The 17,896-nt window shown below is 39.8% G+C and overlaps 1 protein-coding gene across 2 annotated transcripts; it reads right to left on the bottom strand.

Annotated features, from left to right (window-relative positions):
- Positions 1-1,386: 1,386 nt before the first annotated feature.
- Positions 1,387-17,896, bottom strand: pld2 (phospholipase D2). 2 transcript variants are annotated; one of them, XM_077592596.1, is made up of 24 exons: positions 17,737-17,896; positions 15,515-15,670; positions 14,872-14,999; positions 14,394-14,536; positions 12,871-12,964; positions 12,253-12,318; positions 12,111-12,169; positions 11,798-12,043; positions 11,567-11,710; positions 11,409-11,492; positions 11,249-11,327; positions 10,913-11,023; positions 10,625-10,834; positions 10,380-10,524; positions 10,195-10,313; positions 9,100-9,213; positions 7,815-7,919; positions 7,374-7,462; positions 6,977-7,090; positions 6,746-6,792; positions 6,342-6,476; positions 5,902-6,055; positions 4,627-4,744; positions 1,387-3,140 (listed from the first exon to the last, which is right to left on the bottom strand). In XM_077592596.1, exons 2-24 carry the CDS (start codon positions 15,645-15,647, stop codon positions 2,916-2,918), a joined length of 2,862 nt encoding a protein of 953 aa, XP_077448722.1. In that variant the 5' UTR covers positions 15,648-15,670; positions 17,737-17,896; the 3' UTR covers positions 1,387-2,915. The 2 variants fall into 2 exon arrangements, with proteins under 2 accessions (XP_077448722.1, XP_077448721.1); XM_077592595.1 differs by lacking the exons at positions 15,515-15,670; positions 17,737-17,896 and having other exon boundaries at positions 10,380-10,521; positions 14,872-15,082.

The raw sequence follows: 17,896 nt of genomic DNA, 5'->3' as shown, positions 1-17,896 counted from the left end.
ATGTAATCAATACAGTCTACTGTTTTGTAGAAGAGGACTTTCAACAGGGGCGGCCCGGTATCGCGAGCCTCACAGCTCTGGGGTCCTGGGTTCAAATGCAGGTCGGTCCACCTGTGTGGAGTTTGCGTGTTCACCCCAGGCCTGCGTGGGTTTCCTCCGGGTACTCCGGTTGTCTCCCACATTCCAAAAACATGCATGGTAGGCTGATTGGACACTCTAAATTGCCCCTAGACATGAGTGCGAGTGTGCATGGTTGTCCGTCTCCTTTTGCCCTGCGATCGGCTGGCCACCGATTCAGGGTGTCCCCCGCCTCTGGCCTGGAGACAGCTGGGATTGGCTCCAGCACCCCCCGCGACCCTAATGAGGATAAAGCGGTTCAGAAAATGACATGATGAGACTTCCAACGGGGATGGCCCTGTAGCGCGGGTGGTTAGCGCGATGGCCTCACAGCTCTGGGGTCCTTGGTTCAAGTCCAGGTCGGTCCACCTGTGTGGAGTTTGTGTGTTCTCCCCGTGGGTGGGTTTCCTCCGGGTACTCCGGTTATCTCCCACATTCCAAAAACATGCATGGTAGGCTGATTGGACACTCTAAATTGCCCCTAGACATGAGTGCAAGTGTGCATGGTTGTCCGTCTCCTTGTGCCCTGCGATCGGCTGGTCACCAATACAGGGTGTCCTCCGCCTCTGGCCCGGAGACAGCTGGGATTGGCTCCAGCACCTCCCGCGACCCTAATGAGGATAAAGCGGTTCAGAAAATGAGATGAGAGAACTCTTTAAAAAATCTGTCAATGATGGAAAATTGTCGGTTAATGTAACCTCTGCAGACACAGAAATATGAAACATGTAAATGTTTATACAGTCTTGTCTAACTTAGATTTCGTTACAAAAGACAGGCTTTAATTTGTTATCATGAATCACCCCTCCTCCTCCCGAGGCCTCCCAAATAAAATATGAAATTTTGGGGTTTCTTTGGGCTTGGGCCTGTAAATCAAGTTATACTTGGTCAGGTTTGGGATTAAACATGTTCTATAGCTATTATCTATTGTTACAGTATTGAGTGCAGCCCCCGTACTCGGCCAGTAGCGTGAAGAGGCCTGCGTGTTATAATCTATCAAAAATCTAGTAATTATATTGTTTATTATGTTTAACACCACATGCCAAATTCATTAGAATTTGGTTTGCAGTTTCTAGAAAATTAAGACATATTTTATTCAATTTTTGCAACAATTGTCTATTAAGGGAATTCGCTCTTTTTTCTTGCATTTGTGAATTTTCATCCAACAGTATCATCCCATTGTTTACCTAAATCCGAGCAGGCCGGTCTTCTGTCCATTTTATTGTCATGTGATACTAAATAATGCAAGGGTGGAAGAAAGGAGGGATCGACTTCTGGTTTCCAACCAACATTTTACTTTAGAGACAAACACATTGCTAGTTTATTGAGTAAAACAGTAGCAAAGTATGACGTTATTCATAGAGTATAATATGTATGTTTAATCCATCTCAAAATCTGTCTCTTAGTAACACAATTCATTGGGATTAAATTGCCTAAATTTACATGTTAACATAGAGGGATATGATAAAATGGGTACAGTGGTAATGCAGTACAAATATACTAACTAATTGTTGACTTCTGGTCGTAACATTTCAGGTATACTTGATATTAATCCAGTTTGGTTTGTTAGAAAATCGTGCGTATCAACGTAGTACTCTATAAATATACATGACCTTCTTAATACAGTCAAATTGCACATTTAATTGAGGTAACCATGGTAAAAGGCAACATGGTCTATTTTATAGTAACATACATGGTGTGAGCTAGCCAAGCATGAGCCATTTGTCTGAAAGCATCATCGAGTGAACAGTTTGTGCAGGTACTATTGTTTCCACATGGGCAAAGGAATTCCAATTTGCTAACGCTGCATTTGCTCAGGTATAAGACTGTTATAGATGGGACAATAGCTATCTTAAATTAAAGTGCCAATAACCACCTTTAACTTACTATACTTGTGTTTTTATATCACGCTATTGCTGCCACATGGCAAAACTCAAGTTAAACACATATATAGACTTTTTAGAACAGTGTTATGGTAAAGGTAACATGATATCTATTACCTATTACAGTAATTTTTTTTGGTTATATAAAGAGACTACTAAAACGCTACAGACTACTCACAGTAACTGTCCAGTTTTGCGAGGAATGTAGAGTTGTATTGTTATACATTTAAACAAGTGTACCTACAACATCAGATAAGGACACAGCTGACATCCAAGACAGATGGGTACTTAATTGTGGAATAAAAAGGAAAACTTTGTGGTTTGTTCTTTAAACATCAATGCTTCATTCAATGCTAAGTGAAGTCACTGGTGGAATGCCGTGTTATTTCAACAGAAAAATGCTTATTGGCTACAATGCCATGAACAAATCTGCAAACATTGAAATAAAAAATATCTAAAAATAACTCGTACTTGTGTAAGTGGACACATCTGATTCCCACTTGTACTGTATCACCCAGTCGATTTCCCAGCTAATATCCTGCCATTTCTTTGTATCCGTCACCATAACAACCACACATTTTCTGACAGATTTGCTGGCACTGCAATGGGAGGTGAAGCCTCGGCGGATGAGCAAGAGAGAAAGAGAGAGCGATCTAAAAGCCCATCTAAAACCAATCCTTCTACAAATGAAAAGTACATTGTGTACCCAAATCGCATGAGATGAATTTTGGACGTAGCGGAAGCTAAACAAACTGCCCTTTTAATGTCAATCGAATAATCTCACATAGTGTCAGTCATTAAAAAAAAATCTATATTTCAGTGGTTAGTTTGAACAAGATTTCAGAGTTCTCAATTGCTAAGGCGGTCAACATACTGTCAGTCTATTGCGCAGCATGTCTGAAACGAGCTGTGCTGCAGTTATGTCCAAAGCCCGACAGGGGCCATGCCCTCTCTTGTGCCCAGTGGAGGCAGCAGGTTCTCTTCACACAAAAACTTCAAAGGGAAGTGGACCAACAGCCCTTGGACTGCTTTGAGCTCCTCCTTAGCTTTTTTGGGGTCTGTGTCACAGAGGCGCTCCTTGCTGGTGTACTCTTTCAGCTCTTGCAGATTGTGGACAGTATTACATGGTAGGCAGCAGAAGACCTGCACCCCAGCAGTGGAGATTGAAAAAAAATGGGTATTATAACTGAGAAACACAAGTGCATTATACATATTCTTTACACGGAAAAATTCAGTTTTATTATCACAATATAATAATTGATATGGTTTATTAATACATCAATAGTGCAATAATCAAAGTAAATTAGACCCTCTCAAATAGAGCTGGGCGATAAAACGATAACGATAATCATCATAAAATATTTTTGTCAATAATATTAAAAACTTTTGATAAAAAGTCAAATTTTTAAACCTGCCTTACCCATGTTAGCAATAGAGGCTAATAACGCAAAAGGACAATAACACGACCAAAATAAGCGATTATGAGATGCAGGACAACAATGAGTCGACCCACTGAAAGATCCAAGTGAATTCTCCCTGGTGTTTTCTTTCTTTTTTTAAAGGCCTTATTGAAAAAGTCCTTAACCCACTGACTTCATTTGAGGACAGCCTGTGATATTTTTTCATACTTAATATCAAGGTGTTTCCTCATTTTATGTAAATGTTCTGAAAACGTTGCAGAAATCTAAAACTTCTTATTTTGGGTCAATATAACTTTTTAATTATATTTTTTGTAAATGGCCAAATGTGAGGTAAATTTACACTGTTTGAAAATAGTCTTCTTGCATATGGTGATGATGTCTTTAGTTGCTTATTTTATTTATTTCTTACCCCACAGCAACTTTTGGTTTGAAGGCGATTTATAAAAATGAAGACGCCTGTCAAAATTTCTAGATGAATATAAGATGGGTACATTGGTAATGCAGTACAACTATACTAACTAATTGTTGACTTGTGGTCGTAACATTTCAGGGCCTTGATATAAATCCAGTTTGGTTTTGTTAGAAAACCGTGCGTATCAAAGTAGTGCTCTATAAATATATATTACCTTCTTTTTGCAGACAAATTGCACATTTAATTGAGGTAACCATGATAAACATGGTCTATTTTATAGTAACGTACATGGTGTGAGCTAGCCAAGCATGAGCCATTTGAAAGCATCATCAAGTGAACAGTTTGTGCAGGTACTATTGTTTCCAGATGGGCAAAGGAATTCCAATTTGCTAGCGCTGCATTTGCTCAGGTACAAGACTGTTATAAATGGGACAATAGCTATCTTAAATTAAAGTGCCAATAAAAGGCTTTAACTTACTATACAGTTACTTTCATATTTGAAAAGGAGGAAAGCAATTTATTTACTTATTCACAGAAAGATGTGATAGTTATCGTGATAATTATTGATATCGACTGATAATTTTTGTCATATCGCCCAGGTCTACTATCAAAATAATTCTATCTCAAACGTCTTTTCCAGTCGTAGAAGCGGTTTTTACATTGACCACCCAGTAACTTTGACCTAATACTACTTACGACACTGAAACGACAGAAACATACAAACAACATTCCCACTGTTAGAACGTCTTCAATTTTAGTTCATGAACTGACTTATTTTTTACAGTGTCAATTTTACCTTATTGTAAATAGTGGCATTCAATTTGGCAGCAGAATTCCACCACAAGAAGAACAGGTTATCGCTGATTGGGTCATCAATTTTGATACTAGGCTCCGAAGCAACACCGAGGAGAACACTGAATGGAAAAAGAATAAAGATCAGCAAAAGAGGAACCAACTTTACCTCTTATCATCAAATGTTACAGCATTGTCCTGAACTGGAAATTGTCAATGGTTGACATTGAAACTCCAAAGCCAAGCACCGTATTTTATCGCATATAAACTGCCTCCGCGTATAAGCCGCACCATTAAAATTGCCTTAAAATCATTGCATTTTAAAATTTCTCACGTATAAGACGCCCCCTGATTCACAATTTTCATGGTTTTAATAGGGAGTACAAATGTGTTACTTTGAAAGGAAAAACCATCGCACGTGGTATTTCTGAGATACTGTATGAATCCAAAGGATCGTCTGCTGGATTGCACATTATTTGGGTCAATATCAAGGAACGCAAAATATCAAATTATTCGATTTGAAAAAAGAAATAAGTCTCCCTTGACGAGAACCTGATGCTTTTTAGTGACAGAAATTACATTTTTCTTACCAGAAGTATAAGATATTGTGGTGGCCTTATTGGTTCTAATGTCGAAAATATCTCGCTTCTTTCGATGATTCATATTACTGCAATGGTTGTCACTTTTGAACAAGAAATAAAAAGAAAAAAAACAATGCAAAATTTTGTTTTATTTCATAATCACTAATAGGGTGCAATAATAGCATGAGATACACATGACGCAGGTATCAAGGCTGATATTTTAATGATCGACTGCAGGACCTTCGATCAGGCCTAACGACTGCGGATGTGCTGACACGGTAAACACTTCGAACACATCTATCAAGGCTACTCGTATCTGGCCAGTCAGAGCACGTTTAACTACGGTAAGATGACGATGCCCTGACCGAGCAGTGGCAGGCAGAAGAGAGTTTTTTCACATTTTATGCAAGATACGTTTTTTTCCCGGATTTCATTCATAGATGTCAAAATGAAATTTGTTTTTAGCATTTTATCTGTTTATCTTTTCTCTATTTTGAAATAAATGACCGTATTGGCCGCATTGTCTTGCGTTTTGGCGTTTCGTCTTTGTCACCTTGCAGTTTCGTGCAAGTCATGTCTAATTTATGCGCTTATTAGCTGTAACTTGGATTCGGTCATAATTTTTTTTGCGACAAATACGGCTTATATGCGAGAAAATACAGTAAATGAACCATCCTACATTATTGTGTCCTTCTGACCTGAAGCACTCTTTGCGCAGAGCAAGTGTAAGAGGTCCTGCTTGGTATTCCTCTCCTCCCATGATGGATGGGATCCTCTCTTCATCTTCCACAAACACTGCCAGCTCACTGTCTCGGCTTCCCAGCATGCTGCGATCATTGATATTGGCTGATCCTGGGATCAAAGTGGATGGTAGTAGAATTAACTAAGACAAAAGGGTTCTCAGTATTTTAAATGTGAATCATCAAATGGGGCTGAACAAACTAGATAAACAAATTGATTTATTCAAATAAAACGTGAAACCGATATGGTTATTAGAGTAATGTTGATAGGGATTGACTGTGTGAACTGTGCCTGTGATTGCCCATTGAGTTCACCTGTCGTTTCTCTGCTCCTGGTGTATTACCTGCTTCAAGGTCGAAATGGTGCTCTGACTTTGAAATTGCAGCCAAGTACTCACCAATTATATAGCAGCGGTCATCTGCTATGAGGGTCTTGCTGTGAACATAGATGAGCTCTGTGACAAGTGACTGGGAAAGTTCTGCCCTTGTTCTCAGGCCACAGAATGTGATGTACTCTGTCCACCTGTCCTCCACTGGGATACACAATATAATCACATTGACTATTTAAGATAACATTCAAACAAATTCACCCTTGAATACATACTGGGTTGAGAATGAATGTCAAGCAGGGCAAGTATGAAAATGGACACAGAGAGGGTAGATACCTAAGACCTGATGCTTCATTTAAAGAGGCAACAAACACAAAGAGAAAGAAAGAGAAAAGAGGTTACGAGGGGAATGGACAGTTTAATGATTGAAATTAATTAAAGGAAGCAGAACATTAGAAGACAAGAACACTCACTTTCAGTCAGTCTTGAAAGTATGGACTGATCCCCCCGGCAAATAGTCCTAGGGAAGTAAGAATTGGTCAAAATTTGGTATTTAGGGCTAACCCTGACCCATGTACGACCTATGGTCCAATATGCTAATGGATTTTTCCAAAATTATAACAAAAACAAAAAATCTTCAGGTTAAAAAATGACAGGTATAGAACAGAAATTTAAAAATTACTAAATGAAAGGTAGGTAAGAACCTGTAAGTGAAGTGAAGAATGGCTTGGATTGCATTTCCACCTCCGGTACTGATGTCTCCTTCAAACCCCGGTAAGAGTGGGATCACAACAAACACTCTATACTTCTTCTGCTCTCTGTATAATAAAATAAAAGTTTCTGCTGATGAAAAACATGCATGGTAAGCTGGTTGAACACTCTAAATTGCTCCTAGGTATGAGTGTAAGCGTGAATGGTTATCCGTATCCTCATGCCCTGCCATTGGCTGGCCACCAATTCAGTATGTCCCCCGCCTGGTGCCCGTCAGCTGGGATAGGCTCTTGTGAGGATAAGCGGTTCACCAAATGAATGAATGTATATGTATAATTACAAAAATATCAATGTGTAAAGAAAAAAAAGTTTTTGTTCGAGAAACAAGACCTGTAAGCACGCAGGATTCGGTTCACAATGGCATCACCGATCCCATTGTAGACTGTTTTGCCATCAGTGCAGCTGATGAAAAACTGGTTCTAATGAGAAAAAAGCAGATGGTGACTCAGTGTGGCACTAGGACTAAAACAGGTAGCTGGCCGGCAGTTTTGGTTTCATTCACAGTCAAGATGCATCGGGATTAGACTCACACAGTCTGTCACTAGAATAAAATTCATGAGTAGTAACAACAATGTTGCTTTGTGAGCCGGCACAAAAACTTGCATAGGCGATATCACTGTTTCAAGAGGAAGGGTTTAAAAATGGAACCCATGCTGATATGAGACATTTGGTACAATGCAAATAACCGGACAAGTTATCCAATCATTAAGGACATTTGGCACGCATTCCAAATGTGTTCAGTCACTGATTTACAAGACTTTCCATCATTACCTCAATGTAAATGTAGTGTTGGCTGTTCTCAATGGTATGGATGTAGGCATTGAGGATTGAGTTCTCACACGTACCACCAGACCAACGATCTGCAGAACGTAATACCTGGAAATATTACACAGTATTTTATGATTGTTTCAGTCAAGACATGCAAACCTGTTGCTAATTGATAGAATTAATATATTTTTCTTCCAGATCATTATAACATTAAGCTGTCATGGTGCTCCTTTGTACATTGATGAAAGCTCAATATACTTTTATATTGCTTTCATTTTTTCCACTTTCAATACTAGGTATATTTTTGTAATTTAGTCTTGGAAAGGGCAAACAAAAATAAAACAGTTTTTGGAGCCCCTGCTCACTGTTATTGAATCCTAAAAACAAGAGAAGCATTATTCAAAACCTGTGTCTGATATTTGTAGGAATATGACTGCATAGTCAAAGGGTTCAGGTTACAGGCTTGACTCTAAAGCACAATAAAGAAGTGACACATGGTCAAGGGCCACTCCTTTTATTACTAGCTGACTAATTTGGAGTTTGACACGTCAGCATTACCGGCTGTGTTACTCAAAACGCTTTGCATTATTAAGACCGCAAGTAAAAACAATCCTGTTGGAAATATCACATCCAATCAACAGTTTATCATTATTTTTTTCCTTCCTTTTTTGTTGTTATTTCTTTCATGGATAAATATTGCTAACTAGTAAACCTGCCTTACCTGTGTAAGATACAAATAAGATAAAAACTCGGCTATGTGCAAGAGCACCAACCAAGCGTGGGAACAAGATTCGCCTCATAGGCCACGGGGAATGTGTGCTTAGGGTAAAGTGTGGTTTTGTGAGGGCTTAAAACCAGCACAAAAAACAACAACGACTGAATGCAGCAGCGATGAAAAGTTAAATGTAAGAAAAAGAAAAGGCCTTTCAATAATAGTGTAGTGAACTAGTCTTTTTCTGCTGATTCCAGCAACAGATAAAATAACCTATGGTAATATGTTTTGTTAGGCTATAAGATACAACTTGATGAGTTTTACTTGCCAATTGACAAAACCAGCACAAAAAAACAACAACGACTGAATGCAGCAGCCATGAAAAGTTAAATGTAAGAAAAAGAAAAGGCCTTTCAACAATAGTGTAGTGAACTCGTCTTTTTCTGCCGATTCCAGCAACAGATAAAATAATCTATGGTAATAAGTTTTGTTAGGCTATAAGATACAACTTGATGAGTTTTACTTGCCAATTGACAAAGTATGAAAGGAAGGGGAAAAAGTGATCAAATACTATACCTGAACTTTGGCCTTCTTGGAGCCAGGTACAGTGAAAGACAGAGTATCAGCAGAACAATGAGATTTGGGCAGAAGATAGGGGTAGAAATGGTCCTTGTATTTGTTTTTGAAGATCTGGAATGAAAAGGCCAATAGAAGTCAGAGGTTTGACCTCCCTATAAAAAATGTCCAAAGGTTCTATAGTACAACAAGCATAGCATAGTATCGCAACTAATAGCAACTATACCTAAACCACGGGAACCTCCGGGCAACTATTTAAAATATGTTCCCTGCTGTTTTTAAGTGAAAATCATTCATTCGTTCATTGAAAGGTGTTATACACATATCCATCAATCTAGGGGTTGTGTTGGGCAGAAAATATCTCACTTTACCAAGTTTTTTTGGTCCCAACTTGATGGGAAAATAACAAAAACTATCAGTGCATGTTACGATCACGCCGCGTCGTCGTGGCACAATCGGAAATGGATTCGGACTCAGGCGTGGGGAAGTAAGATTTGACTAGTTATTAGCTTCAAAACATCTTTAATAAATCAAAAGGGCTTTACAAATCAACAAAGGCTTGGAACCAAAACGGGAGCATGCGGGAATATGCGGCAATATGTGGCAATATGCGGCAATATGCGGCAATATGCGGCAATATGCGGCAATATGCGGCAATATGCGGCAATATGCGGCAATATGCGGCAATATGCGGCAATATGCGGCAATATGCGGCAATATGCGGCAATATGCGGCAATATGCGGCAATATGCGGCAACATGCGGCAACATGCGGCAACATGCGGCAACATGCGGCAACATGCGGCAACATGCGGCAACATGCGGCAATATGCGGCAATATGCGGCAATATGCAGCAGCATGCAGGACTTGCAGGAACGATCCAAGTGACCCATCCTTTGTGTGGTGCTTAAATACCCACACCAGGAGGCAATCAAGGATTGTCTGCAGCTGCTCTGACCTGACGGCAAGCCAGGAGTGACAAATGAGCCACTCCTGACAGTGCAGCCCGCTTCATTTCTTACCATCGCGAAACTCTGTCATCTCACTTATTTTTTCCCACGTAGCAATAAAATATTAAGCTTTCCTAAAATTGACCTTGCTGAAGTTCCAGCGCTGGATGAAGTGACGAGCCACATCCCTCGCGGCTTTACCATGAAGAGCAGCTGACAGATCTCGCCACGGCATGCGAGGAACTCTAGTACGGTCGATGTTATCTATTGAAAGCAATCAAAATGCAGTTTAGCCTTAGAGATCCAGTCTAATTCAGTTTGGAGATATACCTTCAAACGGTCTGTCCAGTTGGACCCAGTCTTTCTTGATGAAATTGCTGTAGTCTTTGCCAAGCCACAATTTGGTGTTGCCTGTCAGGTCCACAACCTCCTCTGCTTCATTATCAGATGGATTTGGACTCGCCAAACCATTCTGCTGGTTAACGCGGTCCATAAGCGTAAGCAGGAAGTGCAACATAATGGAAGCATAAAAACAATATGCCCAATGGTGTTTAATTTAAATGGTGTTTTCTTACATCTGTATCTTCTTTTGGCTCTGGCTTTGTCACAATTTTAGCAGGTTCTGTCGACTCGAGGTCAATTAGCCGGTACTGTTTGTCATCCCACCTTCCGAATGCCAGGTCAATTCCCCCGACAAAGGCTACAGATTGGTCAATGGCCACCATCTTTTCATGGTGAGCCCAAAGGAATACCACCGATGACACATGGTCAGGATGTCTCATCACCTGTTTAAGGATGAAACATGTGCAATTCATTAGAAACTAGCTTTTCAATGTATAGGACTGGGTCTAGAGGGGACAGACCTTGATGTTTGGGTGCATATCCATAAGAGTCCTTTTACTGTGCCCACTATTGATGCCCAGTGCAAGCTCCACCTCTTTGTACAGCAGAACACATACTTTAACACCTTGTTCCTGTGTAAAAGAATATTTGTTATTTTTATCTTAAAATTGCAAGAAAGATTGCCGCAAAGATAAAAGGCCATCACAGTATGTGGATAAAGCAATTTGTTGTTAATTTAAGATTGTCTTTATTGTCACATTTCACTTGTACAGCATCGGCAGGAAATTTCTTGCGGGTGTTTACAAAGTGAAAACTACGGAACAATAGCGGTATAAAACGTAATAACTAATACCCACAGCTTTGCGTTTGAGGACTTCATCCAAACGCCAGAAGTTATCAGTTGCTGGTCTCTTCAGAAACACTTCAGGGCTGAGCCTGTTTTTTTTAGAACATTATATTTTTAAAATATGATTACCCCAAAAAGGCAATTCCATTTTAAAAATAAAAAGCACTTACCACCAGTCAGTGATAAAGATTTCCTCTTTTGCCTGCTCAAGCGCTTCAGCTAGATCGGCAAAGTAGTCACTTCCATTTACATACCTTCAAAAGCAAAAAGTCCGAGCAAATGTTATTCACATTGAAATTAATGCTGAAATATAAATGAGACAAGCTACCATTTAGTTTGTGTGTTGTCCCTCGGAGGAGTGAATCCCTCAAAACGTTGCACTTTGAGAAAATGACAGGTTGCAGCGAGCCGGTTGATTTCATGACTCCACCAGTGTGCTTGTCTGTAGCTACTGCATTTGATGATCAGATTCCTGAAACCAGCAAGTGACACACATGTATCACAACATGACGGGGAAAAAAGTGTGCATTCTACAGAAAAGGAAACAAAAGAGATTTACCGAGTGAAGTTCTCGATGCATACTCCGTATTTAGTGTCTGTGTAAGCACGGCCCACTTTGACTTGGAACTCGGGATCGAACAGTAAGACAAAGTCAATGCGTCCTTTGTCTCGGTTCATGTACATCAAGAAGGAATCTTTCACCACCAACCAGCGGCGTGACCATCGGAAGCAAAGCTGATGATGGCCGATGCAATTCAAACCTTGAATGCGGTGACCACCTGACCTCTTGAAGATGGGCCCTTCTCTGTAGTAAAGAAAATTAATCACTTGACTGCTCATCAATAGTCAAATAGTCTGAGGATACTTCTTACAAGCCTTTGGGTCCAAGATCCGGGATGAAGGAAAGCGTACCAACAGAGAGGAAGTCCGACTTTAGGAGGAAAAAAAAGATAGGACGTGCCATTAAGTTAGCATCATATGATTACAAAGTAAAAATCGTTTTTTTGCTTTTACCATGCTGTGATGATTCCTACAGATCCTGTTCTCCAGTAACCCATTTAGGTACTCTTCAAGGTGTTTCTGCACGCAATAATATGAATAGGTGCCATAAGAGAGAGCTCAGCCTTCCAACATACAGTGCACTGGTTACTACATTTACATAGAACAAAATCACCAACTTACTTTAACATATATATAACAGAAAAGTCTACAAACACTGCTCAGGATATCTGTATGTCGAAGGCAAAATATATTTTACTTTGTTATATCCACAACACTTTCTGTGGTTTTCACTCTACGGGCGGCCCTGTTCTGGGGTCCTGGGTTCAAATCCAGGTTGGTCCACCTGTGTGACATTTGCATGCTCTCCTCTGGCCTGAGTGGGTCTCCTCCGGGTACTCCGGTTTCCTCCCACATTCCAAAGACATGCATGGTAGGCTGGTTGCACACTCTAAATTGCGAGTGAGCGCGGATGGTTGTCTGTCTCCTGCAATTGGCTGGCCACTGAATCAGGGTGTCACCCGTCTCGTGCCCGAAAGTCAGTTGGGATAGGCTCCAGCACCCCCCACGACTCTTGTGAGAATAAAGCGGTTCAGAAAATGAATGAATGAATGAAAAAGTTTTTTCTAATACCATTTTGCTGGATGTCATTCTGCTGCGTTGGTTTCCACGTAGGCTGGGCATTTGCTCTGGCATGGCCCTCAGCTGTTGCCTCTCCTTTGCAAATCTAGAAAAAAAATCACACACATAAATATTATACATACACACACACATATATATATATATATACATATATATGTATACATACATATATATACACACATATATACATATATACACATATATACATATATACATATATATACACATATATACACATATATACACATATATACATATATATACATATATATACACATAAATATATACATATATACACACATATATATATATACATACATATATACACACATATATACATGTGTATATATACACATGTATATATATATATATACACACATATATAGATACATATATACATATATACATATATATATATATATATATTATATATATATATATATATATATATATATATATATATATATATATATATATATATATATATATATATATATATATATATATATATATATATATATATATATATATATATATATATATGTGTGTGTGTGTGTGTATGTGTGTGTACATAAACACAGCAATACCTTGAGATACGGCCTTAATCCGTTCTGGGACCGAGCTCGTATGTCAATTTACTCGTATCTCCAGTCAATTTTTCCCATAGAAAGTAACTATAAATACAAATTAATCCACCCTGTGAAAAACACCACCTAAAAATAGGATATTACAATGGAAAACATGATTTTATTTTTTGTAATTCATCCCCTACGCACACAATGTAAGAAATACATATCTAGTGGTTATGATCTGCAATAAAATGTGACAATATTATGAACTGTACTATATTGAGTTCTTACGGGTAGTGGCTAACGTGTGGGGCGGAGGAGGAGTGTGACTTGGCGGCAACACGTTCGGTTCGCTACACTTTTGTGACACTATGTAACATAACAGTAACTTTAAATTTAACTTAGATGAACTTAGATTATTATACAAACACTTAAAAATAAGTTTTAATCTTACTTTGGTGAGCCAGCTCAGTCACATGTACACACCACTCCTGTTTTTCTATTTTTTATGCTGAATATCAATTGTCATCATACACTTTTTCTTCTCACTACCCTTAATTACACCGACTTGCTTGGGACCCATTGTTTTTTCACCTAATTCTGCAATGATTAACGCCAAAAATCAGGTAAAAATGCTAACTGTACGGCCGGTGCTCATAGATACCATTACGCGATGGAAATCTGGCGAGAAAGACAGAGCGATGCTGTTCTCATAAGCAGCCTCTCGCATACTCGGCCACCTGGCAGCCGCATCGGGCATCGTCTCGTATCTCAAATTAGTCACATATCTCAGGGGAAAAAATTGCTCGGAATTTTCATCGTCTCTCAAATTTCTCGTATGTTGGGACACTCGTATGTCAAGGTTTTACTGCATGTAAATCTCACAATTTAAACTTCAAAATAACTTAATGCAATGTCAAGGACTGAATAATAAGTTACACTGACTTTCCTATAGGCAAAAGGTGAATCATCATGCGGTGGTTGTATAGATCTCGATGCAAATCCTCAAAGTGTTTGTACTTCCTCTTGACCGTCCAATGGAATTGACCATGAGTTAGCATCACTGTATACAGGGTGCCTACGTGGACCTAGAGAAATTAAATAAATTAGCCACTCAAATATTCCCTCTAGGAATCTTGATAATTATACAATATGAATATACTTGGATCTAAATAACACAATGAATGGAGAAGAGCTGAAAATTATTTCTTCAAATACTGGCCTCTAGTGTGTATTTAAAAACAATTCCGGTCGGTCCCCCATGAGCATATAATTTAATTATACTGGCAAATCTATTAATAAAACTTTGTAGTTGTGTAGATAAAAGCCTGCAGACACTTTTTAAGAAGGTGCTGCATAATTTTGTAGTACATAAACAGTGTGCGTGCCGGTCACTCAACATTCAAATAATAACATACTGTACCTTAGAGCGAGTGGTGTATCTCTCTGTGTTATCCACTCTACATATAATAGGGAGCCCAGGTATTAAATAAGGTATACCCTCCTCTTTTAATTCTGGTAGACGATGTATGACACTAAAAGGACGGCCAGCTGTTTTGGAAAAGTACAAACAACATTACTTCTGAATCAACCGTGACTGGACGTTTCGTCGAAAGACGTTTGGTCCCCGGACGTTTGGTCGACCGGACGTTTAAGTCGAACGGACGTTTGGTAGAACGGACGTTTGTTCGCCGGGTTCGCTCGCTGTCAAATTATGACAGAGTTTACTGTTGGATATTTTGATATTAGATATTTAGATATTCAACTCTCTCTCTCTCATGATTATAATTTTGAGAGCTGGTTTCAACAGTAACAACCCGGCGACCAAACGTCCGGTCGACCAAACGTCCGGTCGACCAAACGTCCGGTCGACCAAACGTCCGGTCGACCAAACGTCCGGTCGACCAAACGTCCGGTCGACCAAACGTCCGGTCGACCAAACGTCCGGTCGACCAAACGTCCGGTCGACCAAACGTCTTTCGCCGAAACGTCCGAGTACCGAATCAGCAGTTGACTCTTTGCACAGCCACTCAAAACCCCACAGAAACTGATTGGGTTATCCTTACCAGTGGTAGCTAAAAGATTATCAATCTCATCTCGACCCAAAACACGAAGGTCACGAGAAAATCGTCTTTTATCAAGGATCTGGGCTGCAGAGGCCTGAGAAGGTGGCTCCATATCTTCATCCATTGTGGCCATTGTGGTTGGAAGTACCAGCTATTCTGCACCAAAGACAAGAGTGAAAGGAATTCCTCACAGAGTGTTTGGGGTTCAGGCAAAATGCACAATAGTTCCATAATGGATCTTTCTGACAGAGGCCTTTGTGAGAGACTGCAATGGCCATCCGGGAGCATTTGACCTGGCACCAAATGAAGTTACCAGTTTTTGTTAACATCTGTTTCATTTCTAATTTAATGGTCACCAAGGTCCACTTCTAGACGGAAGATTTGAAGGTACTAGTTTGACGGGTTGAATGACACAGTCAAAGAAACATAAGGCACAATGCAATCAAACATGAGGTTTCATAGGGGTCAGCAACAGCATTGGTGAGGTCAAATGCTGTGATATGGTGCTTGGGTCATCACAGTTGAGGTTGAAAAGAACAGAATAAAGCCAACAGTAAGAATGAATGAGTTCATGTGTGTGCAAGCATTTGCATTGTATGTGTGTAGGGGGTGTTTCCTGGGAAATAGGCAAAAGAAAAGGAGGGCTACTGCACAACGTGAGCAAGTGAATGGGGGAAAGATGTAAAAGATTAGGGAAGAAAACAACAGATTTCCACATATTTTCCCATACAATAAGTGAACAAGAACATAGCCTTCAAAATTTAAAAGCGGTGATATTTTTATAGTAAAATCTGGGCATTTCACACACTGCAAAGTAAGTACTTCAGTAAGAACTTCCTGTATTACTGGTGTAACACCTTTTATATTACATCATACAATTAGGCTGTATTACAACATATAATTAAGCAGTCAGGGGACTATTATATGATCAGAATGTTTATAGATAAGCATTCTTTTGGAGAAGTCAAATAGTGGATACACATAATTTGAGACAGTTGCTGTTTATTCATTATTTTTAACAGGTAAGATAATCCAAATTTTAAAAGATGCATTTTATATGGTGCCATATATGCTTTGGCACAATACAGATTGGGAAACTGTGCTTTTTGCCAAGTTTCTTTTGTTATTATTAAACATTCACCTAGTCCTCTGTGAGACTATTACTAGCCTAATTGTTATTGTTAGTTTATTACTTATCTCATCTCATCTCATTTTCTGAACCTACTTTATCCTCATTAGGGTTGCAGGGGGTACTGGAGCCTATCCCAGCTGACCCTGAATCGGTGGCCAGCCAATCACAACACACAAGGAGACGGACAACCATACGCACACACCCATAACTAGGGGCAATTTATAGTGTCTAATCAGCCTACCATGCATGTTTTGGGAATGTGGGAGGAAACCGGAGTACCCTGAGAAAACCCACGTCCGGGGAGAACACGCAAACTCCACACAGGTGGACGTGTCCTGGATTTGAACCCAGGACCCCAGAGCTGTGAGGCCGACGCGCTAACCACTTGCTCCACCGGGCCGCCCATAGTTCAGTACGGTGGATGCAATTTGAAGTGGTAGACATGCACTCATACTTGATGCTAATATTTGTCTGCTTTTCCACACAGGTGGACGTGACCTGGATTTGAACCCAGGACCCCAGAGCTGTGAGGCCAACGCGCTAACCACTTGATCCACCGGGCCGCCCATAGTTTAGTACTGTCGATGCAATTTGAAGTGGTAGACATGCACTCATACTTGATGCTAATATTTGTCTGCTTTTATTGCGCTTCTTCATCACAAAATATCACAAACACAGCCAGTGGACTGTACATAGCATTGCAACCAAAATAGGTACACTGTGCAGGTGTACCTAATGAAGTGGGCGTCGAATCATGAGTTAGTCAAAGTTCGCCCATGAATTAAAAACATCTCGTAATTGGCAAAATATTTTCAAATCAGTCCTTGTCTTGGTAGCAAACAATCAAATATTGTGGCTGCTGGACTCGCAAACGCCAAAAAAATGTCCCCACCCTTCCACATTTCGACAGCGCCACATTCCACAAAGAATGTCAACACGAATAAGGATAACACAACAAAGCGTCCTTTTTTCCTTCTAAAATGATGACTTGAAGTCAAATGTGCAGATTTCGTCGGCTATTCTGCGACACAAATGTGTTTAGTGAAGCATCGAGCTTCAACTCAGTAGTTAGTGACGATTGGATACTCACGCTCAGCTCGAAAGGAAATGGCAGAAGCTCGGCATACTCGACTCCTTAAACATCCACGACGATTTCATTTTTTTACGAATTGACATTCAACGCCATGTTTTCTCCGCGTCCGGGATTTCATTCAAGAATTTCCCCCCGCTGGGTCCCAAAATAAGCTATG

Source organism: Stigmatopora argus, chromosome 22, assembly GCF_051989625.1.
Source record: "Stigmatopora argus isolate UIUO_Sarg chromosome 22, RoL_Sarg_1.0, whole genome shotgun sequence".
Classification (NCBI taxonomy): Eukaryota; Metazoa; Chordata; class Actinopteri; order Syngnathiformes; family Syngnathidae; genus Stigmatopora; species Stigmatopora argus.
Note: the sequence above shows the minus strand (reverse complement) of the source record. Positions and strands in the feature narration are given on the sequence as shown.

Bases quoted from the DNA above. Each gene is read 5' to 3' on its own strand.
- pld2 (XM_077592596.1), bottom strand. From the start codon at position 15,647: ATGGCCACAATGGATGAAGATATGGAGCCACCTTCTCAGGCCTCTGCA. The intron at 12,965-14,393 runs GTCAGTGTAACT...TTTTTTTTCTAG, and splicing joins CACCTTTTGCCTATAGGAAA to ATTTGCAAAGGAGAGGCAAC. The intron at 10,835-10,912 runs GTCTGTCCCCTC...ATCCTTAAACAG, and splicing joins ATATGCACCCAAACATCAAG to GTGATGAGACATCCTGACCA.